General features: G+C 38.3%; 1 protein-coding gene across 8 annotated transcripts in view; it reads right to left on the bottom strand.

Annotated features, from left to right (window-relative positions):
* Positions 1 to 22,282, bottom strand: part of CA10 (carbonic anhydrase 10) — a 203,577-nt gene that overhangs the window by 157,210 nt on the left and 24,085 nt on the right. For all 8 annotated transcript variants that reach the window (XM_075770470.1, XM_075770469.1, XM_075770468.1 and 5 more), the window contains one exon: positions 6,255 to 6,329. In XM_075770470.1, the coding sequence (XP_075626585.1) occupies positions 6,255 to 6,329 (75 nt within the window). The remainder of the gene's footprint in view (positions 1 to 6,254; positions 6,330 to 22,282) is intronic.

Genomic DNA, 22,282 nt, shown 5'->3' with positions numbered 1-22,282 from the left:
GCTACAGCTGTTGCAAAGAATTAGTGTTACTTAATTGTTCTTTCTTCTTATAACCCATACTAGTGTCACTGCAAGGTAAACAGCAACCACTTCAGGATAGTGGGAAAGAGGCTTTTCAACTTCTTCAAAAAGTAATTGGGGTACTGCTACCCCTAAAATTGGCATCTAACCTAACAGCAAAGTGTGAGGTAATAATAATACACAAAGATCTGCAGGTCTTCAATATTAGCACCTTCCTGAAGTAGAAGGGGAATACTGCTTGTGTCCTAGCAGGAGGAACCTGTAGGTTCAGCAGGAGAGGTACAAGACAGCTGATAACACAGCAAGATACAACATGCTATCCAATGCTGTGTTTGTCATAAAGGGAAGGCTTGACCTTTGCAGTGCCTGACTGTGGCTAGAAATAGACAGGAAGACACCTTGAATCATTTAGTCCTGTCAGTATAATGGAGCAAAGTCCAAGATACATCTGTTACGTGTAATTTTTCTTCTGTGGATATTAATCGTAACTTAGAAGGAAAAACACACCCAAGAAAGATAATTAGGCTGTTAAGCGAAAAGGGATCTGAGACCACTTTAGCAAAGAACTGTGGTCCAACCACAAGTCTGGCAAGGTTTAAAATTTTAGATTTTCAGAGTTCTTTGGTTAGTTCACATTGCTTGCCCTCTAAAATTTATTTATTTGTTTTGTTGAAGGAGTGAAGGAAGCAGAAGCTTAGGGGGGGAAAAAAAGGTATCCAGAGATCTGTTTGCAGACTGGTTGCAGCTACAGGCCATATGTAAGACAGTAACTTACTCAAAAGGCCCTTGCAAGAAGGTCTGCATAGAAGGGTTTTCAAAGGAGTAGGAAGGACCTGAAGACAGTAACTTTTCGAGTTCCATGCTGGTAACAAAAGCACTTGTAAAGGATGATCCCCAATCCTGGGCTCCTTAGTCAAGTGGGAAGGGCACTGCGGGAACCAAATCACAGTGCCACCAGGTGTTGTGAAGGGGAGAAGGTCTGTGCTGCAGGCAGGGCTATCGTTTCCTCTTCCCTGGAGGCCTTCTGCCAAGACACGTCCTCCACAGTCAGACTGCCCTGCAGAACCACATCGTGTAGTGTCCTGTGGTCCTGTACATCTACCTCCGCATTGACCTAAAGTTTTGTTATAGTCTTCTTTCACTGCTAAACAGAACTAATGGAGAAAGTGATAAAACGCTGGAGCTATTTTCTTCTGATTAAGAAATATTCTACCTATTACTATCAAGTATAGAGTATCTGCAGACAGTAGGTTCTCTCTGACTCTGCCCGCCCACACAGAAATAGGGGATGGAAACCAATATGACTACGTCTAACATAGTCTATCACAGCTTTTATAATGCAGTTTGAACAAAATAATGTGACTAACCTACTTACCCCATCAATCTCCTCTTTTTACTCCCTTTTCGTTCCTCCTTTTTATTCCCTTTAGAAAGGGAGTTTCTAAAAACCTCCCACTACCCATCACCTTTGCATCTCTGGATAAGACACCATTCAGAAATGTGCAGCAGCACTTTTTCTTCCTGGCTTGAGACTGACCATAGTTATTCTTTCAGGAAACAGTCTCACAGAAAGCTTCTCTGGAGATTTCTAGGTAATTCAAAGCTAGCTAGAAACTAGGAACCAATTAGAAGAAAATTTCCTGTGCATATTGGGAAGCCATTGCAGAAGTTGGATGCAGGTAAAAAAAATTTAGCATGTTGCTAGTTAATGCAGCCATCCTTGTTGCACCTTCTTCTAAGGGCTAGTCATTGGGAACAGAAATGACCCAACTCAAATTACAGCAAAAAGGGTTATCCTATCAAAATGGTTTATGCCTTCGAAGTTCATTTTGTACTTCTTACAGAGTAGATAAGAGTTCAGGATTCAGCTTGGTTGGCAATCCCAGAGAAGGATCGCTACCAAAGCATTTAGGACAAAGCCCTTAATCTTGCTTAATTACTAAGTGTTGCTGGACAGACAAAAGACCGCTGAACCACAGCCAGATGAATGAACACCTTGTGTATTCTCACCTGAACTAGCTAAGAATGTGCCCTTTACACAAGCAAGGTGCCCCTAGTGCACATCCTAGAATATCATTAAATTGACACTTCTGTTCAGCAGCCACTTGTAGCATTTTCTTGAATAAACAAATCCCATTTCTCACACATACATTTTCTCAATCAATGTCAACTTTGATTCTTCTACCACTGCTATGATTGCTATTGAAGAACATTACAGATCACCACTCAAACACAGTATCTTGCATTATTTTTCCATCTATTCATGGAAAGCAAGCAGATTCACATTTGTATTAAAATCAAGTAAATTCATAAACCAACTCATAGTCTTTATATTTGTTTAAAACTTTGCATGATCAGAAGTTCAGAGACATAGATTGAGATGGTTAAATATACTTCTTGCTATAAAGAAGCATGGCATGGTTCTCTCAGTTATATCACTGACTTGCCAAGGGACATTTCATCTCCCAGTAAAATGTGAGTATCCACATAACAGGAGCATTGGAGGCTTTGTCAGGAATACCCAACAGTGTTCCCTTCGTCTTCCAAATTAGCAGTTAATGCCTCTGTTCCTTGCTATTTAAAAATAATGAATTGTTGATACAATGCATTTGAAAGTGAGACAATGGTTTTACATTTTAATTATATTTAACTCCAATTAAAAAAAAAAATCTCGTTTCCTTTCTAGTTACGTGATTTGTAAACAGTAAGTTTTTGCAGAATCACTAAAGCAAGTAAGAAACCAGGAAAATATTTGGTACAAAATATATTTCCTTCAAACTGTCTTTAACTGACAAGCAAACCTGAAATATTATACATACTAACCTAAGTTCCAATCAATCAGTGAATGATTTCCAGAATCTGTGCTCTATCACCCTGAAGAAATGAAGTGTTCCAATATATTGCTTTCTAAAAGAAAAACTGCTATTATTGTTCCAATAAATAATTATATATGGCTGGTTAATTCTTCAGAGTCACACCAGACAATGATTTTGAAGAGTGTTTGCAGATTTAAAACACTACTGTAGCTCAGACAGCACCACTGTTTTCAATGACAAAATACACCAATGGTGAGTGATGCCGCAGCCTCCTGAAGCCCTAAAATAAGACTAGAAGAAATTTTATACTTAGTGCAGAAGGGAGCAATGCAGGAGTAGCAATCAGCGGGATTATGTTGTGTATTATTTAGGCAGCCAGAGTGAGTGATCACCGGTCTCAATGTATGAAATAGATCCCTGTGTGATTGGAGGATGGCATAATGCATGAGCTTTTCAGAAAGTTTAAGATTTGTTTGGGTTTGAAGTTTCGTATCTCTCAGTTTCAGGCCATGGACAAACAGTTCATAGTTCTTACAGTGACCTGTCCATCAAAGGTTATTTTTGGATGTGTACGTAAAGAAATGTGTAGTTTAAAAGAAATCTTAAAGCTGTAACAAAAAGAAATCTTAAAGCCCACGCAGGAGAAACTAGGGACACTTGAACTGCCTGTGTGGACCATAACAAAAGCACATGGTGATTGCAGGAAGTTTAAAATCAAGTTTTGGCACTCAGGACCAAGATTTTCAATTGTTTCAGGCTTCTTTTTCCTTGTAAATCACTACCAAATTCATGCATTTCCTCCTTGGAGGTGGTTTGACAAACACTGCCCCTGTGTTCCTGTTGAGTCAGTGTAGCTTTGCCAGCTGGTCTCCGTTAGGGCATAAATCCCATCAACATGATCCTTGCTAAAGGTAGGAGCAGACTTATCAATCTCTCTAGTAGTCTCTTCCCTTTTACAGTAAAATAAGTTGTGAAAGGAACTAGGAACAGGGGATTTCTCATCTCAGAATCTCAGGGAAATGGGTAGCCTTTGCTTTGGTGATCTGTAGCCAATAATGAATCATAGTGGATATAGACCTGTATCTGGAATTAAAGTTGTTTTAAAACCTTTATTATAAGGAAGGAGAACAACATTATCTGCTCCTTCAGCAAAGTTTAGTCATTATTTGGTAGAGGTGGACTTCCTCCTCCTAGCTAAGATTAGCACTACCACCTTGTAAAGTAACTTTAGACTTTGTATAATTCATTAAAGGTCAGGAAGAGAGTGTCTTCCCAGGGCAAGAAACACTTATGTATTAATACATACGTATCAATGTATGTATTAATACAGAAGCAATACTTATGTATATAAGTAATACTCTACATGTAATACATGTAGAGTATTAACATGTACTCTAAAGTTTCAGTAACAGGATGGAGTTTTGGCAAGCAAATTCTGTGATCACAAATGATATTTAACCACTTTTATATTTTATGCTTACCAAAGCCCACTTTTGTGATGCTATAAAAAAACCAGGAGCATTAGGAAGAGAATCAAAACAATCAGACACACAAGGGTATCAAAGGTTATGTGCATCTCTTTGAAGTAAAAGAAATGGTACTGAATAGTTTGAAATATTATTGCCTTTGCAACCCTGAAAATGCTTCCACTACTTCAGCGACACATGTTCATAGTCACAGCAAAATTCAGCCAAACAAAAGATATTAAAAAGGTTATTTAAATGTATTTGAATCCATTATGAACTCCTTTGATATTCCACACCAAAAAAAGTCTATTTAGTGAAAGTATGTAATAATATAGATTATTTGATTATTATACAAATCACCATGCATAAAGTATTCATTCTTCATCCTTGAACATTCCCTGAAGTTTAATTTGGAACCTAATTTGCATTCAATTAACATTTTAAAGTACTACTTACTTTCTATTTTGTTTGCCTACATGATTCAAATCATAAGAGTAATTCTTTGCTTTGAGAAAAGGTGAAAGATGGGAGAGTGTTTTACACATCACTAGGATATAGCCACTGATGCACCTTCCTTCCTGCACTTGACAACTCTGCACCCTCACTTGCAAAGCTTGGCACCAAGAAAGACCTGAGGCACAGTAACTGTGGTGGAGAACCTGTCAGTCGCCATTGCTCTCTTCTCTGTTGAGCAGGGCAAGGAGGGAGGTTGGGAAAGACAATGTGATAGGTCTTGCACCTCATCTCTGCCTATATCCTCTCCTACCTGTGAGATACACATCAGTGATTGTAAGCCGCTGGTGCACAGTGGGAAAAAAACTGTGTCTAGATGAACATATTACATTAGAAGGGGATTTAAAATACTTTTTCTAAAATCTGTCCCAGAATATAGGGAGTCTGGGATTTAGGGAATGTAGCGAAGTATGGTTTGATTTTATGAACTGCTCAAAGACAAATTTGCACAGGATCCAGAGCATTTGTTAGGACTTGACTTAAATCCATCCAAACCAGAGTATTAAGCATGAAAACTTATGAATGGCATATTCTAACCTAGGCATATTCTGATACACTCCTAAATGCATTCTTACACAACTAAATATGAAAGAAGAAGTGATAGTTCAAAGAAAGACAGTGACTTTGCTTTGAAGTAGGTGAAAAGTATTCACACAGTCAAAGCTGTGACAGACAAACTCTAGCAACTCATCCTCGAGTGTTTTACAATGCTATTACCACCAATTAGTCATCTCTATGCCTGTGGTTGCTCCCCCAAGCAGCCGAAGAGCTGTATTCACGTCAATCATATTAGCTTAGATGCCAGTTTTGAACTGCAGTGACAGTCTTGGACAAATATTTCTTTCTAATATCTTTGAGGGTGGTAACTTCCAGCCCTGGGACAGGACAAACAGCTGTGGAAAGGAAACATCTTAGCAGATGGCTATAGTGTTTGCTTCAGTGCACATCAGTCAGCAACTTCAGCTACAGCTCCTCAGACTGCCTTGCAGCTATCACCTCTCAGGTGCTAATTAGCATCTCATGCGAGATCTGATATGTGACTGCTAACATTGTGGATAAACTTAATATGCACTAACATATCCTTTGTGATGTGTTAGTCTGAGATCATAACCATAAAACGCATCCTTGAAATGCTTTAAATATGGTTTTCAAAGACTCCAAAATCTAGCTGCTGCTGAAAAAAATTAGTTGTTTGTTCTGTAAAAATTCATGGGATTTCTCTCTTCTGCTGAGGCTTACAGGTTGCAGAGTTGAATTTGAAAGAAACATGACAGTCTGCAAGAAAGGTGCCCCCAAATTATCCTTGCTTTCTTCGTGGCTGCTTCAGTGAGGTGTTCATAATTGTCCTTCTGGACCAATTCTTGAGGATGTGTTACTCTGATATGCAACATGTATGAAAAACATTTAGTAAAACCTAAGATTTTTAAATTACACTTACCTGGAACAAAGCTTCCCTGGACCACCTCCTTATAAGCCCACCAGCCTTCATGGATTTTTGGTGAATTTTGTTGAGCTAGAAAGAAATAATCGAAGAAACCATAAAATTAAGGCAAGGCATAGGAAATATTCAATTACATAAACTTTGGAAACTCTTAAACAGGGTATCATCTTCTACAGAAGAGCCATTCCTCAAGTTCTTAAGTGATGTTTATTCAATTTATTGACTGATGCTTAGCATCTGTATCTTAGAGGACCTTGTCCCTGTTTCTCATACAGTAAAACATACTCAGCTTATGAAGAACTGATCACTAAACTTAAAAATTCAGGTAGAAAATGAGGATCTGTAGCACTATTGATGGTTTCTGTGCCACCCATAAATTCAGTATGGGATAAAAACGCAGAGAAAAAGAGTGTGCTCATATACAGTACTGAATATCTGAGTCCAAGTTGATGGACTGAAAAGCAGTTTTTCCCCTTCCTTTCCCAAGTTCGCCAATAATGTCTTGCTTGGAATGTGACAAAATGACAGAGTGAACCACAGGCAATAGCTGTGTCTATAACCGCTTCTCCTCTTATCCCATGCGCTCCGAGTTCCAAAACTGGAACAGAAATGCATATCCCATAGCTTCACAAAGATTAGCTTATGCTATAATGCTGGGGCAGGAATATAAATTTTTTTCTTCTATCTTCTCTGTCTGCAATGTAGCACCCACTACTTATCCCCCATCACAGTCATTCTTGTAGCTAGGCAAGATACTTGCTTCTGTTACGCAGATATGACATGCACCTCTATTACAGGTGCATTTGATAGCACAGTGCAGTTACATAGTGAAAGGTTTCTTTGACCAATATTCGGAAAGCTGTAACAATGGAAGCCTAAGCTTTGGAGAAGGTTTCCCCGATGAGACTGTTGCTTAAATGACTTCTCTAAATTCCTGAAAAGCCAAGAGCAAAAAGGTCTTGATCAGTCAGTTTGTCATTACTTTTCTTTGTCTTGAAGGAAATCAGAAGTGGAGCAAATTTTGTGGTCAAAATGAAGAATGTCTGTTAACTGGAAATCGTTTTAAAGGGCATACAGACACACAGCCAAACATGCAGCTGATTTCTGTAAGATAGCAGATCAGAGCTGATATGCAAATAATATTCTGCCTTCACTTGTATTTTGCTTGATATTTTCATATTTAGAGCAACTTTCTTTCACTGAGCTATAGAAAGCTCAGCTACCTTGTGTTTCTTTGAGTTAAATTTTGGGTTGGTTTTGTTTTATAAGACACTTTCAATCTCTTGCACTAGATCCAAGAATTTTTTAACATAAATATGCAGTTACAGAAGATGCTGGATTTAGCAGCTTTCTGCTGCAGTTTCATTTCTAGATCCCATATTATATACAAAAGACACAATTACCCTGGGAAAATTTCCAGCAATATAATAAAAACTGTTGTCATTAAAAATTACAAACAGGATGTGACATTCAGACTAAAAGGGATACAAGATGAGGACCATTACATACTGTTCTATCAGTTACAAAACACTATTTGTGATTTAACTGACTGTAAATTGCAGAAACAAAAGTAAAGCTGAAGTTAATTAAACATACTGACAGAAGGACAAACACTCTGCTTTACCAGAAATCCAGACACACTAGTGGAATGGGGTCTGTGTGGATGCAGATTTCTCCTTGCAGTACTGATGCTCACTCCATTAATTGAATGGTGACATGTTAATAGTTCAGGACTATTCCACTGTGCACTCTTTACAGTTTGCAGATGACATTATCTTCATTATTTTATCTTTTATATCATTGCCTAGAGAACTCAAACTGTGTATGGCTTTGTGCTGGACTGCACTACACAAACATTTGGAAAACGGCAAATCCCAACCCACAATCAAAATATCTGCACAGCACAATATTCATAGCCAGTCTGAACTGCAGGTTTTTTGGATCTCAGCAGTGGTTCATGCAGGTTGCTTTTATGCCTCTATGCTCTGCAACAGAAGTCCTTAAAGATTTCAGGGTGCTTCAGTAATAGGAGAGGATACTAAGAAGTGAGTCCCAAGAAACCACAGCAATCATTCTTTTACTTAAAATTTCCCAGAAAATTACATTTCATTAAAATGCATCTTGTAGTAATATACACAGTTAAAGATGGTTCAGCCAACCGGAGGCAGCTGCATTTCAAAAATCGGTGAAAAAATATCTATGTAGATAGAGGCAAGTTAAGAAGACTTCAGGAAGGATGGGTATTTTCAAATGCAACTGCTTACTGTCAGCATTCATAGAAACATATACAATCAACAAATGTATTGCTTTTGCCCATTCTGTGGCCAATCTAAATGATACACGCTGGGTCCAGAAGAAAAATATCATCTGTTATTCAGATTTTAAATTAAACCAAAATCAAAAGAGTCTGGGTCTGCAGCTCTGCTTCAGTGTGCTGCACCAACACTTGGCAAAGCTAATTCCAAAAGGAATCTTAGGAAAACTAAGATTTTTGTCATATTTTTTCAAATCTGCTGCATTGGTATGGAACAGACTGCATTAGATGAGCAAGAAAATTAGATTATCAAAGCTTTGTACTAAATAATTGGATGCCTGTGCAATTGCTTCAGCTATTAGAGAAGAGCATGACCTGGCATCACTCTGCACATTCCACAGATATCAGATCCTTATCTCTTCAATACACATGAAAATGAAACACATAAAAAGGAGTACAATAAGCAAAATAAGATGTTGTACCATAGCCACATAAAATATCTAAGATAGGGCAAGAGCCCAGTTCTGGGCTTCCCAGTTCAAGAAAGACAGGGAACTACTGGAGAGAGTCCAGCGGAGGGCTACAAAGATGCTTAGGGGACTGGAGCATCTCTCTTATGAGGAAAGGCTGAGAAGGCTGAGTCTGTTTAGCCTAGAGGAGAGAAGACTGAGAGGGGATCTTATTAATGCTTATAAATATCTAAAGGGTGGATGTCTAGAGGAAGGGGCCAAACTCTTCCCTGTGGTGCCCAGTGATGGGATAAGGGGCAATGGGCACAAACTGGAACACAGGAAGTTGCATCTGCATACGAGGAAAAACTTCACTTTGAGAGTGACCGAGCGCTGGAACAGGTTGCCCAGAAAGGTGGTAGAGTCTCGTTCTCTGGAGATATTCAAAACCCACCTGGACGTGATCCTGTGCAACGTGGTCTAAGTGATCCTGCTCTAGCACGGGGGTTGGACTAGATGATCTCTAGAGGTCCCTTCCAACCCCTACCAATCTGTGTGAATCTGTGAAAGAGCAATGCTGGAAGTCCTGCTGATTTATAGAAAACTGAGGCCACTGAGGAAATCAAGAGAAAGATCAGGTGGTGGTTTTGAGAGAGCAGCTAGGGAGACAATCCCCACTGCCATGCTCTTTCTTGAACCCTGAAATCTCAATGTTTTATACCAGTTTGGGCAAAGCATCCTGCAAAATAGTGCAGAGAGTGACTGAACACAGATTTCCACTCTGCTGTGTTTTATGAAATCTAGCTTGGTGCCAAAGATTTACTCTGATGGATCCTACAGGGACTTTACTCAGAAAGGAAGAACATTTATAAAGCTCTCATTTCTCTGAATGCAGAAGGAGGGGGTCTGGTAAGGCCAGGGAGGAAAGTTTGTCTTCCAAAAACTTCTCCTAAACCATTACTCCAATCTGTGTTACACAAGTGGGCAAAAGGTCTTATTACAGGAGAAAAAAAGCTGTTCTCTATTTTTGAAACATAATCAGACCCATACCTGGATTAGTAATGGAACAAGGGAATGTAAAATTAGAATGAACAGACATATGGACAATCCTTGCTGGGAATCCTATCTGGGACAGTTACACCTGATGCACATCAACACAGGGTCTCTACAATTGGTGTATCAATGCCCATCTGACAGAATGGCACTGAGCCGGGTAAACAGGTTCAACCTTATGGCTCAGGAATTGTTGCCAAGGAAAAGGATTCTTCGTATGTGTCACCTCATGACACTGAAAATAGCAAAATTCTTTGAGCATCCTTCTTAGTTAAACTATTGTACCTCTCATTGCAATTCTCCCACTTGAGGACTATACAGAGACATATGTGTGCTTGCTTTGTGGATTCTGATACTCCTATGTTCTTACCAGAACACCGCTGCTCCTCCATGGCAGCTCCTTTTTTTGGCATAACCTGCCACATAGATACTTTTGAGGAGGCAAAAGGTCTAGAAAGCAATTCTGTATTCCTAAAGAGGGTAAAGTATCTTAAAAAAAATAATTCTGAGATGCCAGAGACTTCTGCTTTTACCACTAAAACCCAGAGTATGCCTTTTGTTTCCAAGAAATATTGTTGCTTCTGCAAGGCACCAAAATAAACAGGCCCATCTGAAGAGATGCTTTGTGTTAGGAGCAGAATACCTGCTCTGCAGCAGCAATGTCAGCATCAGCACTGTATTCCGCCATTAGTAGGGACAGTCCAAAATGCATTTGTCCAAAGTGTAGAGGATATTGAGCGACCTCCATTTGCTACAGCATTCTCTTCCTCGGTACTGAAATCACTAGTATCTAAGATTAGTAGCTCTGCTGATAACACCATTATGTCAGATCTCTTTCAATGCAGCTGCTGTAGAGGAGACAGGATATTTATTTGGAGCTGATATGACACGTGTTGCTTTCATTTTGTCAGGTTATTGTAGGTATATCTCATTGTGGAGCATAAAATTACAGGCTAAGTTCTGCAAGATGCTGTGCATTTTTGTTTCCTAGTATCTTCCATGTATAGGGAAACAGCTTTGTACAGGATCATAAAAATGTACAGTAAATGCAAACAGCAAAAGATGCCAATGCCCTATGAAGTTATCAGTTAACTGTATCTAGCTGAGAGGTTAAAATAAGTAGGCTTATGTTTCAAAGAGAAGCTGTTGCTCAGTCAGTAAAACTATCTTAAAATCATCAGATACCAGGTACCATGATGCAGATGTTCAAATATCTGCATATAATTTGCAGTGCAGAGGTCTTCATCTTGTTGGAATGCTAATGCTGACGTAATATAAAATGCTATATTTAATACATAATACCCCTCAGTAAATATGCTTATTTGCAAGATATAAACAAGTAATTCTACAATTACTTATTTACTTTCTATACTTAAATAGAATATTAAAAGGCTTGTATCTGATGCCATCATTTATGTCATTCACATCTAAGCATAAGCCAAGAGTACAATCCTGCCAGATCAGAATTCTCCAGTCACTTTACTGCCATTTCACACAGGTGAAAAATGCTAGACTGTGGAGAATCAGGCTCACGGCAGTTAGGAAAAAAAATCTTTTCTATCTGAATTTTATTGATCTGAGCTCTTCTGATTGCTATACTAATCACTCTGCATGCTTATCCTTACTCAACTTACATCCTAAGAGTCTTGCTTGTGATAACCTGGCTAGTACTGCCCTGGCATTAAACACATGATAATGTTTTTATCACTGTTACCTCTTCTGCTTAGTTATGAGTTTAAAAAGAAAACCAGCTGCAACTATGAGCCATATAGTTTCATAAGAAACTTAGTGCAAAGCATTAATTCATTGCTAATACTTTGATATGAAACTCACAGAAAAATGGCATAGTGCTTACTACAAGAAAAATAAATCCTCAAATCTGCTATTACAATGGTGAACACTGAAAATGAAAGATAGATTGATAAGGTATTAGATGCTGGTGTGATCTTCACTTACATCCACCCTTTCTGTCACACAGGCCTTATCCTGTTTCTCTCCCACCTAGCAGAAACTATTGCTCAGCTATGTAATACTATTTGACTTTCCAGTCAGAGTTCCACAGTTCACTCTGAGTAGCTTCATCACTCTCAAGGTATCTTCTTCAGTCATTGACAAGGAATCCAAGGTGGCTGTGCCTTATGGCAGAAATTAAAATTAGAGGAATTTTCCTGTAGTATTTCAGAAGATCATGTGTTCTAATTGAAAATTAGCCCTACAGACAACAGTGCAGGATGGTTTTTAAAAAAACAAACCAACAAAACCTGTAAGAAAAAGTTTAATCTTTTTTGCTAAATTCCTTTTCTAGAATCTTAGGTAATGTACATACTTTGTAGTTATTTCAAATAGTTTTAATTTCTACACTTTATATAGATATTTTGCACATTGTTAAACCCAAGGATGGGTTGCCTAAACTTTGGAGGGAACAAAGACTTACTCAATCTAAAGAATCAGTTTCAACATCTTCAGTCATACAAGTACCAGCTTTTGGCTCACACCAACAAAAGCCTCTTAAAGCAAATGGAATACGCATGGGAACTAAGCAGATGCAATTAGCTGAAGATCCAGCCCTCTATAATTAATGTTCAGTTTGTTTAAAACAAGTCTGTACATAATTGCAGCTATTTTTTAAGATGTTTTTATGCAGCCTTTTTATTTTAAAAGAACCTAACAACACATACTTCAGGCACTATATAAAGCATCATTTATAAGTGAATAGTTACAGGACAAGAAAGGTTACCCTACTTATGAATATTACAGCCTACATTGTATGCATCACCATACGATGAGGGAGGAAAAAGAAAACAAAGGATTATAAAGGGATCAATAAATAAAACGCTTTCATCGGCTATGCCAGATTTTTTTTTTTATAACGTTTTGCTCAGAAAACATGCAAATGCTCTTTCATTAAGTTAATACTTTCCAATTCCATAAATCCTTCTTCCACCATCCCCATGTGTAAAAGCTCTCACGGCTGCTGTGAATTCCAAACAGTATTCAACACAAGCAAAACAGACGTGACCTGTTTTTATCATGTCAGAGGGCAAAAGTAAGGCACTATCATGGGAACTCTGCTGTGGTACAGAAACTTGACTATTCTGTGTATTTTCTGTTTATTATAATTTTGTTTCCTGATAAGATTCCAATTAAAAACCTAGGCCAAAGGGTGAGATTTCACACATGCTGGCATACATTTCATATGTATGCTTGTAGTAGTGACAAACAATATGGCATAACATTACAACATACCTAACAGCTGCATCTACTGTGTCTCTGCAGTTGGCTTTTGATGAGAGCCACCGAGTGTCACGCTGCTTGAAGAACCATAAACTAAGATGTTTACAAGTACTTAAGGCCACATTAGGACATACATTCTGCTTACAGCACACTCTCACGAGAACTCTGCAAGACTTTGGTAGTATCTAGAAATAACTCAGTTTGCAGGAAGTAAAAAGCATGTATAAGGCTCAGCTCAGCAGAGAGAGGATCTTGTGCAGAGACTGTTCTCATCTCTGACAGTCAAATATATTTGTGAATGTTTTCACTAAACAATTTTGTATCTTAAAAGGCAAGGAAAGGGGTAAAGGATATCCAATCTAAAGGCTGCTGCAGGCAGGACTCCAGAACAACATTTCTTCCTCTGCTATCAATCTTGCAGGTGACTCTGTACTTTTATTTATCTACTTGTAAAAACTGGCCTGTAATACCAGTTACCATCCCGTTGTTCAACAAAGGAAATAGTGAGATTTAGTGGAAGGGATCCCATGAAACTGTGCTCATTAGACGCTTATAAGTTGTGCTCCACAACTTGTAAGCTGTAGAAATATAATTAGTTAAAAACTTCCTTGCTTTCTGATCTCTGAATACTATCAAAACAGTTTAAATAAACTTATGTGTAAGCAGGAATCATTCTGTTTATGAAGAATATGAGATGAATGTGCTAGGTAACTGCAAGCTGTATAAATATATGTTTTTGGGTGGTGGGTCTCAACTTGTACTAAGCACTTTTCCATAAAGCAGATATGCCCAATCATGCAACTGTTATTTAAGTTCTAATATAAATGAGCAAAACCATGGGTTGTATCTAAAGCTTTTAGTCAGAAAAAGTGAAAGCCGTTTTGACTCTTCCCTGAGCACCTAAGTACACCAATGTAAATGATGGATTGCACTGCAGGGTGAATTACTTTATGTCACTGCACCCAATTTAAGACAAAACTCTGCTCAATTTGTAGAACATCAAATGTCCCTATAAAGCTGCTGCCCTGGTAATGTGACTAATATACATGTACAAGACTTAGACCACATAGTGTAAAAGATAGTATGTTCACCCTCTCCAAGTAGTTTTTTGCTAACATGGCTGGAATACTAAGGCAGTGTTACACCTGATGTTATTTGCTTCAATTTTTAAAATAATACTTTTTTTGTAATTTCTTCTTTGGCAAAATTTCTTTTCTGAAATGACTGAAAGACAAGAACTATATAGCTTTCTATGCTGTCTGGGAAAGCTGAGCAGCTTTGAGATGGATGAAAGAATGCTGAAGGTTCTACCTACAAATTACTACCAACCGAGGATGCGAGCCTCTGCTTCCTCAGACCCCATACATATCTATGGGAATCACATTCCTTTTGAATGAGGTACAGTTCTTTTCCTTCTCTGGCACAAGAGTCAAAATTGCATCAAAGCTCAACTACTGCAAGAAATCAAAGCAATTAAATGCAGGAGAAAAATACATAGCTGTATTGCAGCAATTAGAACATAATACTGATCACAAGCAGTAATACTGATCACAAGCAGTGTGGGAAATTCAGCGGGCAACACCAGAGACTCAGCACCTTTCATCTCAGTCACTGATGACACACTTACGGTTTCATGGGTCCTAAACCACATAAATACAATTTGGTTGTCTCAATGTTTTCGAGAGTCTCTGACAGGAGTGTCAGCATACACAGTAGCCTACTCAGTGTTGTGTTAGATGGGGTAGTTCCTCTCCAATGAGTTGTTTAATCATGTCTAGATATAAAGTCTGAAGAGCTCTATAAAATAATGTAGTAAGAAGCAGCAAGATATCTTGTTATATTAACTTCAGAATAGCTCTTACTTTACATCGCACTGCATGCCCTCCACTCCCATTAATTTCAATGCGGTTTGGGGAGACGCAGCAACTTCAAAGAAATGGCCTCAATATCCTTAAGCCTTTAAAGTTCAATACATTATTAATGCTGAATTAATAGAGCTTCCTTTAAAAGGAAACCACTAAGTTCCTTTCTCAGAAGCACATATGATACTGACATCTCATCAGGTTTCTGACCCTACTTGCTCTCTGTACTCTCTAAACAGAAAAGTTACCAATCAGTAATAGTACAGTCGGGCACTGTCCTGTTAGCTGCCACAGGCAGATCTTTTTTTTTCTTTTCCCAAATCATTGGCTCCAGGAAAGAGAAATCATTTCTTCAGCAGTCTTCCCATGAGGGAGCTGTGCCTAGAATTTAAGCATTCATCACTGCTTAGGCAAACTCAAGAGGAAAAAATAAAGGTCTGCCAATTAACCTTAAGACTAATGGCACGGCATCAATATTAGGCGCTTGATCCTACAAAATACACAGCAGCCTCAAATCCCACTGAATTCTACAGCATACGAAAACTTAGGGTCCAGAACGTGATATGGAAACACTCTAAAGAAAGAGCTACATCATATGCAGAGAATTCATAATGCTTAAGCAATATGATTATGAGCATTTTCCACAATTTTAACAAAGGGACATACCTGAAAAAGAGGGAAGAAAGCTGCCTTCAATCTCCCTTGAAAACTCAGCAGAACTACAAATGGCAATCTATAGGTCTTGTACATACATTACTCTAACTTCAGCCAACACAAAATGATGCACTTTCCTGAGACAGGAAGAGACATTTTCTCCTGGCTAAGGTAGCTACATATAAACAATTGCAACAAACACCACAGTCATTCAAAAGCTAATGGCAAAGGGGAGGCAAAATTATTTTGATTATACTGAATTGGATTCAGGGACCTAGATTTCTAGTCATCCTGGGGTTGACAGTCAGGGCACTAATCCAGATCATCTCACAGCTCACTGGACTACCTAAATCCTCAGCTCTTAAACCTTATGTCCTGACGCTTTCTGAGATCATCAAGTCAAAAAATGTTTTTCTGGCCATATAATAACAGCTTTGCTAGTATCAAGAAGAAATCTAATGTCAGACAATAAGCCATGATATGGATCCATTTCAGGCAGTGGCATCATGACAGAAAATTGAACCCATCGTAACGTAGCTTTATTGCAATTGTTTTTCCCCATTGCCACTGTAGTTTATCTGTTTCTTAGTAGTAGTTGGTTCTTGGTCACTAGACACTTCTTACCAGAATAGGGGGGGAAAAAAAAACCCTTTCTAGCTAACTTTTCTGAATTGATAAATGACAGCCTTTCTTCTAGTAAGTAGCTGTACTTGCAGTGGTGTTAAGAAGATTGTGATGTATTTTTCAACATAAAGTATTGTTTCAGACTAAAGCAGATCCTGACTTTCTCAAAATAATGTTTCTACATCAGGCAGATTTTCAAAAGAGCCCAGTTTATGCATATTCCCATTACGATACATGGCAAGTATAGAAAAATCTTAAATAGCAATGAACTCATTAAATTCCCTTTCAACTGCCAGAAAGAGTTAGGATCATCTGGTTTATTTCTGTGTGTTACCAAGCAATGAGATGCCATAGACCATCAAAAATTCCAAGGTCCATGTTAACAATACAGGGGTTTTATATACGTTTCCTTCACTCACATTCCTGGAAAAACTGTGGGAAAAAAGTGTGTATTACTGGAGGCAAGAAAAAGGACTAAAGAGGGATATTTGCTTCTGAGATAGTTGGGGCAAGTTAGAGGAACTCCCAAAAAGAAGTGATTCCTAGAGTCTTCAAAAAGCAAGCAGAGGCTCTGGCCCTGCATCATAAAAAGCTATCCAAGGTTGCAAAGTGCCATTATACTTACCCACTACGTCATTAATAAACCCCAAATCATTTAATAAAACAAAGTGCACAGCTCAGAATCCCATTAGCATTAAACTGGCCACAAGACAAACATAAATATTGTGTATCACCAACATTAACTTTGCATAGATTTAATTTACATCACAAGAGGCAGGTTAGGAAAGTAGAAATAAAGTAGTCTTGTCGACACCTCAATCCACTTAAGTGCCTGTAACTCAAATGATGAAGAGGCAACCCTTATGAATAAAATGGGGTACGTATATTCCACTACTACTTGTTTATCCTAAGTAACCATCAGTTAAGGTGAATGGTATCCAAACCTGGAAAAAGTGAAGAAAAGCAGCTTTTTTTTTCAGACTTCTAAAATCAGAGATGGGAAATAACTGTGGAAAAGTTGAACTGAACTGCAGTGGAATAACTGAGGAGCAGCAAGAGGGAAAAAACATTCTAGTCAGATCAGCTGCCAGGATAAGACAAGACAGATAAGAAAAGAACATGTCTTACTCATTTCAGTTGCTAGCCATGTTGTATTATATTGATATTCCAATTCATTAATTACTGTTTAGATATTACAGTGATGACAGCCATATAAATACCTAAATGTAGAGCTTTTACTGGTTTATTTTGGACTATTTTCAAAAGACATTCCTAAAAATTTTACTAGTTTGGAAGCATTGCTTGTTTATCACACTTGCCAGGTGAAGATGGGGAAGAATTTTTTTTTTTTTTTTTTTACTTTGTCATGCTCCCAATCTTGACAAGAGACAAATCACTCTCCATACCTTCTGCACCGTTTTTGCTTCCCTGTAGTTCTGTGGAATATCCCTCAGCAATTACTTCTATCATCCATCTGTCCATAGTTGTGTTTATCCACTGATCCTGGAAAAAGTCATACCCTTCCCCCTCTCTGGATTGATTCCTGAGACAGCAGTGCTATTCTGGCACTCTGCTGCTATTCTGTTATTCCTATCCCAACCAATAATATTCTTGGCTAGAAACGATGCAGCTCTGTCAACCTTGGGTGACTGCAGAGAGCAGCTTATCCTTCGGAACCCTACTAAATTTCTTGGCTTCTTGGTCCTTGCAAAGGTGTCCCCTATTCATTCTTCTCAGCCACTTCTTTAGCTATTAGCCAAAAGTAGTGATATGTTTCTTTCCTTTCTCTCATTTAGTTTTTGAAATTAAGATGGAAGATATTTTGCACTGGCTGTGATGCCCATATCTGCTTCATTTCACTGATCTAGAATTTTAATCACTTTCTAAATCATTGGTGCAGAAAAATCCAGGTATAAAAAACCCCAACACCTTCCTTTGGGTATCTGTTGTTCATAGCTTGCTCTCCCTGTCTTTGATAGTTAAGACTTTGGACACAGATAAAAGAAAAATAAAAAAACCCACCAAAGATAAGAATTTTAAAAATGTATTTAGTTCAAGGGAACTGTATGGAGAAATATGCCACTGTAAAGATTTCATCAGGGATTTCCTAGCTTTCCTTCTTTTCATCTGCGTGGTCCTGTTTCTTCCAAGTCAAAATCCACAGAAGTTTCAGGCAGTCTTTTATTCTTGTCTGTAGCAAGAGGAAAGATTTATTTTATTTTTTTTTTAGTGGGGGCAAAACCAATTCAGGACTGGAAATGGAAGTTGTAGATTTTAAATGTGTATGTTTCCCTGATTATCAGCCTGGCATATATAAATCAGAAACTCCAGGTAGTTTTCCAGTGTCCTTTGAAAAACAGACAGCATTGCACCTTTACCCAGGTTTCTTCCATATTTTATTTATATTTACCTCTGTTCTAAAGACTTCTAAGATCTATTTCTTTTCTAACCCTTTTTATTGTTCAATGTTCCATCTTTGGCCAAGACATTGACTGAAAAAAACTAAAAGAAATCCTAGAAGCAGTGACAGCCCTGCCTCCTGCACACTCTATGGGGCAGAACTGGAGACAGGCTCATTCCAGTAGCTTAGCCATGAAAACCAGCTGCCTACCAACTATTGTGTGAACTGAATATGGCAGCAGTACAGAAAAACCTGTTCATCAATAATAATCATTGCCTACATAATTTAATTTATAAAAATGCTAAACAGTTGCCCATCTATTGATAAGTGTAGATATTCAACTTTAAAAACACAACCAGAATGGAACAGGACGAAGTAATATATATATTCCAACAGCAGTAAGTCCAGTACACCAGCTTTCAAAATATCAGAAATGGGCGGAAACGTCCTTGCATTCAGGTCAATTCAGAGAAGCTTTGTTTCTTTCCGTTACAATTCTTATCGTATTCAATTTTGATGAGTGAGTGTTTCAAAGCACAATTCAGGATAGCTCTGGCAAATTCATTGCTGTGCAGCTGCCTGAAGAACACACTACGTACCCTGGAGGCACAGACATCCCATACCTGATTATCCACAAATAAATGCCTGATGAGTCTTCCACATATGCTGAGCACTGCAGATGGGAACAGAGAACTGTGGGTTATGCAGACCTATAGACCTATTCCATAAACACAGCATCTAACAAAAATCACGCCCTCATGTCCTGTACTTGCCTCCTTCTCTGTCTTTTAGCCTTTGCCACATAAGCTTTTGATTTATGTATGCAGAAGGGGTTGCAGGTACAGATGAAAAATGCATGGTCAACCAGACTGCCCACTTCAGAGCACCTGCAGCCCTGAAGGGAAAGTATCAACCACAATCTACTGACAACTGACCTGTCATTTTCTTTACTATGATTTGCCTGAAGTCACGTATGGCATATATATCCAAGCAGATATAGACTGCTCCGTCTCTCAGCAGGTCATACTACCTACAGTACACAGTACCAGGCTAACTTGGCTCTGTGGCTGGAGCATTAGATCTGGTTTGTGTCTGGGTGGTGAGGAGCACAAGTAGATGAGGAATGGGTGGAAAGGCACGCAGAAGTCAGTGACAACGCTGATGGGAAAAGTCAGACTCTGCAGGAAGTAAGTTACTTCCAGTCCTTTGATCTTCCCACTAGAACACACTGAATTTTATGCATAATATCGCAGCTATTCTATAAATTCTAAGTCCATTTGAAATAACCTCCCAAATGTTAGCCAAACTAGTCAGGAGATTAGCAGGTTTTTAAAAAATATTTGGAATACTGAAATTAATCTAAAGTAACCAAACTTTTTTTTATGTCCAAACAAAATGAAAACAGTTTGACGTTAGTCTCATAGACATTAAAATTGTCAGGAGAAACTGACTGAACGCTGAACGTTTTAGTTCTCCCCTTCACATAAATGCCTGCCTAGCTGTTCATGAAACTCCACACTAACCACCAGGGAAACCCAGTGTGGGCTGATGAATAATGCAGACAAATTAAAGTCCACTATATCTGGCTGGGTGACCATACAATTATGCAATGAACAATACTACTGATTGTGAACTTGATTTTGAGCCCTGTTAGACAGATGTTTAGGGTCAAAACTGGATGACAAAACTGGATGCATGGAAAGGATCTTACACCACGGTCCCTTATCCAGCTTTCAACTCCATACCAGGCCAGGTTCACTGCAACTGGCACGCTACAATGCCAGGTTTTCAGCTACACAGGAAACTAAAGTCAGTACCAGAAGATGGCAACTTATTTTACATTAGTCAGACTGATCCCCACCCTTCCACACATGCTTGGAGTTGATCCAGCCACATACCTAAAAGGAATCATGTGTTTTCTTAAATCCTTATGGTACTGTGTATGTGGCATCTGTTTGTTTTTTCCCCAACAGAACTTTGTGCAGCAATATGTTGATAAGACTGCTCTTATTTATTTTTCATACCTTTTGCAGCACCAAAAAGTTGTAGAGGTCATATGCTAGAAACAGTACAAAATACAGATCATCATCACTATTTAAGAACTTGAGAGACCCCATTATTTAGCTGGAGAACAAACAGTTTAACCATGGCTGCACCCACTTCAAACTATTCTACTGACCTTCAGACTTTAGCCCAAATCCTTTCTGTTATGTGTCTCCATTTTGCAGTATTTGACTATGTCCTGCCTTCACCTCCTGGTTCTCAAATTAATGTGTGTTTATGGTCTTCTTATCATCATACATAAGGAGCTTGAGTCTATAACTCTTAGTAATGCAAGCAGGCCATGTAACTAGAAGACTTTTCTTGTAGGAGTGAAGATTAATAAGATTTAACAAGACTGACGCAGCACTCTGCAGAACACAACATTTTGATAAATGGTGCTCTCATAGCAGCTTACGCTAGGCGCATTCTAAAACATTTAAACTGATAGGAATTATTCTGATGACTTCAAATGCGCACTGAATATGGTTCCAGAACAAACCCAAGTTTTTTTGTGACCCATTTGTGTCACAATCTTTCTTTTTGAGTAAGGATTTCTTTAACTGTGATTTCCCCAACTGCAACTCGAGGTAGATATGAAGAATGTGGCACTGGACTTGTACTATTGCTACACAGCTCAGCTGGTTAGATACGGGGCTATGCCATCAGCAGGTTCAACCCATGGTGACAGAATTTACTTTACAAACACTCACCATTTCTTTTCATTGTTTTCTGCCATTAGAAAGCAGCCTGAGTGCGTGGGAGATGTCAGGACAGTAAACTAAACAACAACCTCTGATATTAAGGAAGTCAGTAAGATCTGTTTACTCCCAAAACCCAGAAGACTACTCAAACAAAAATAATCAATTTGGGGTTCATGCTTTCTTAAAATACGCTTTTACCAATAATTCTCAATATTTATCCTAGCGGTTGTAGGGCAATATTTATTCTGACAGTCTTTGTAGGGATAACAGCGGACTGGATTTGACTTGAAAGGAGATCTATACCCTTCCCTCTCCTCTACCCCAGCTCATAGTAAAGGAACAAATTTTCATTAAAAAAATAAATACCTTTGGGTAGTATTTAATTAATACAATTGCAAAACTTTTTTGTGAATTTGGCATGAGTAAAATGACACTTTGGCACTATTGGCATTTAGCATACTGTATCTTTATCACATACGAATGACAACATTTTCTTTCATTTACTTGTTTTGGTAGCTATTTACATCAAAGAGTAAAACCCAAACGTGTACAGTTTTGTGAACCATCAAGCTACATTCTGAGTATTAAAACAAACAAAAACCCCAAAGACTAGGCATTCCATTTTGGAAATTAAGTCAATAATCTAAAAGTGATCACTGATCACTTTTCATCATACATCTTTAAGGAATTTTCAATAGACAATTATAGACTTGTCACAGATCAGAGGCTAAGTACACATCAAAATGTTAG

The sequence above is a fragment of the Balearica regulorum genome, chromosome 18 (assembly GCF_011004875.1).
Source record: "Balearica regulorum gibbericeps isolate bBalReg1 chromosome 18, bBalReg1.pri, whole genome shotgun sequence".
Classification (NCBI taxonomy): Eukaryota; Metazoa; Chordata; class Aves; order Gruiformes; family Gruidae; genus Balearica; species Balearica regulorum.
This window is presented reverse-complemented; position numbering and strand designations above follow the sequence as displayed.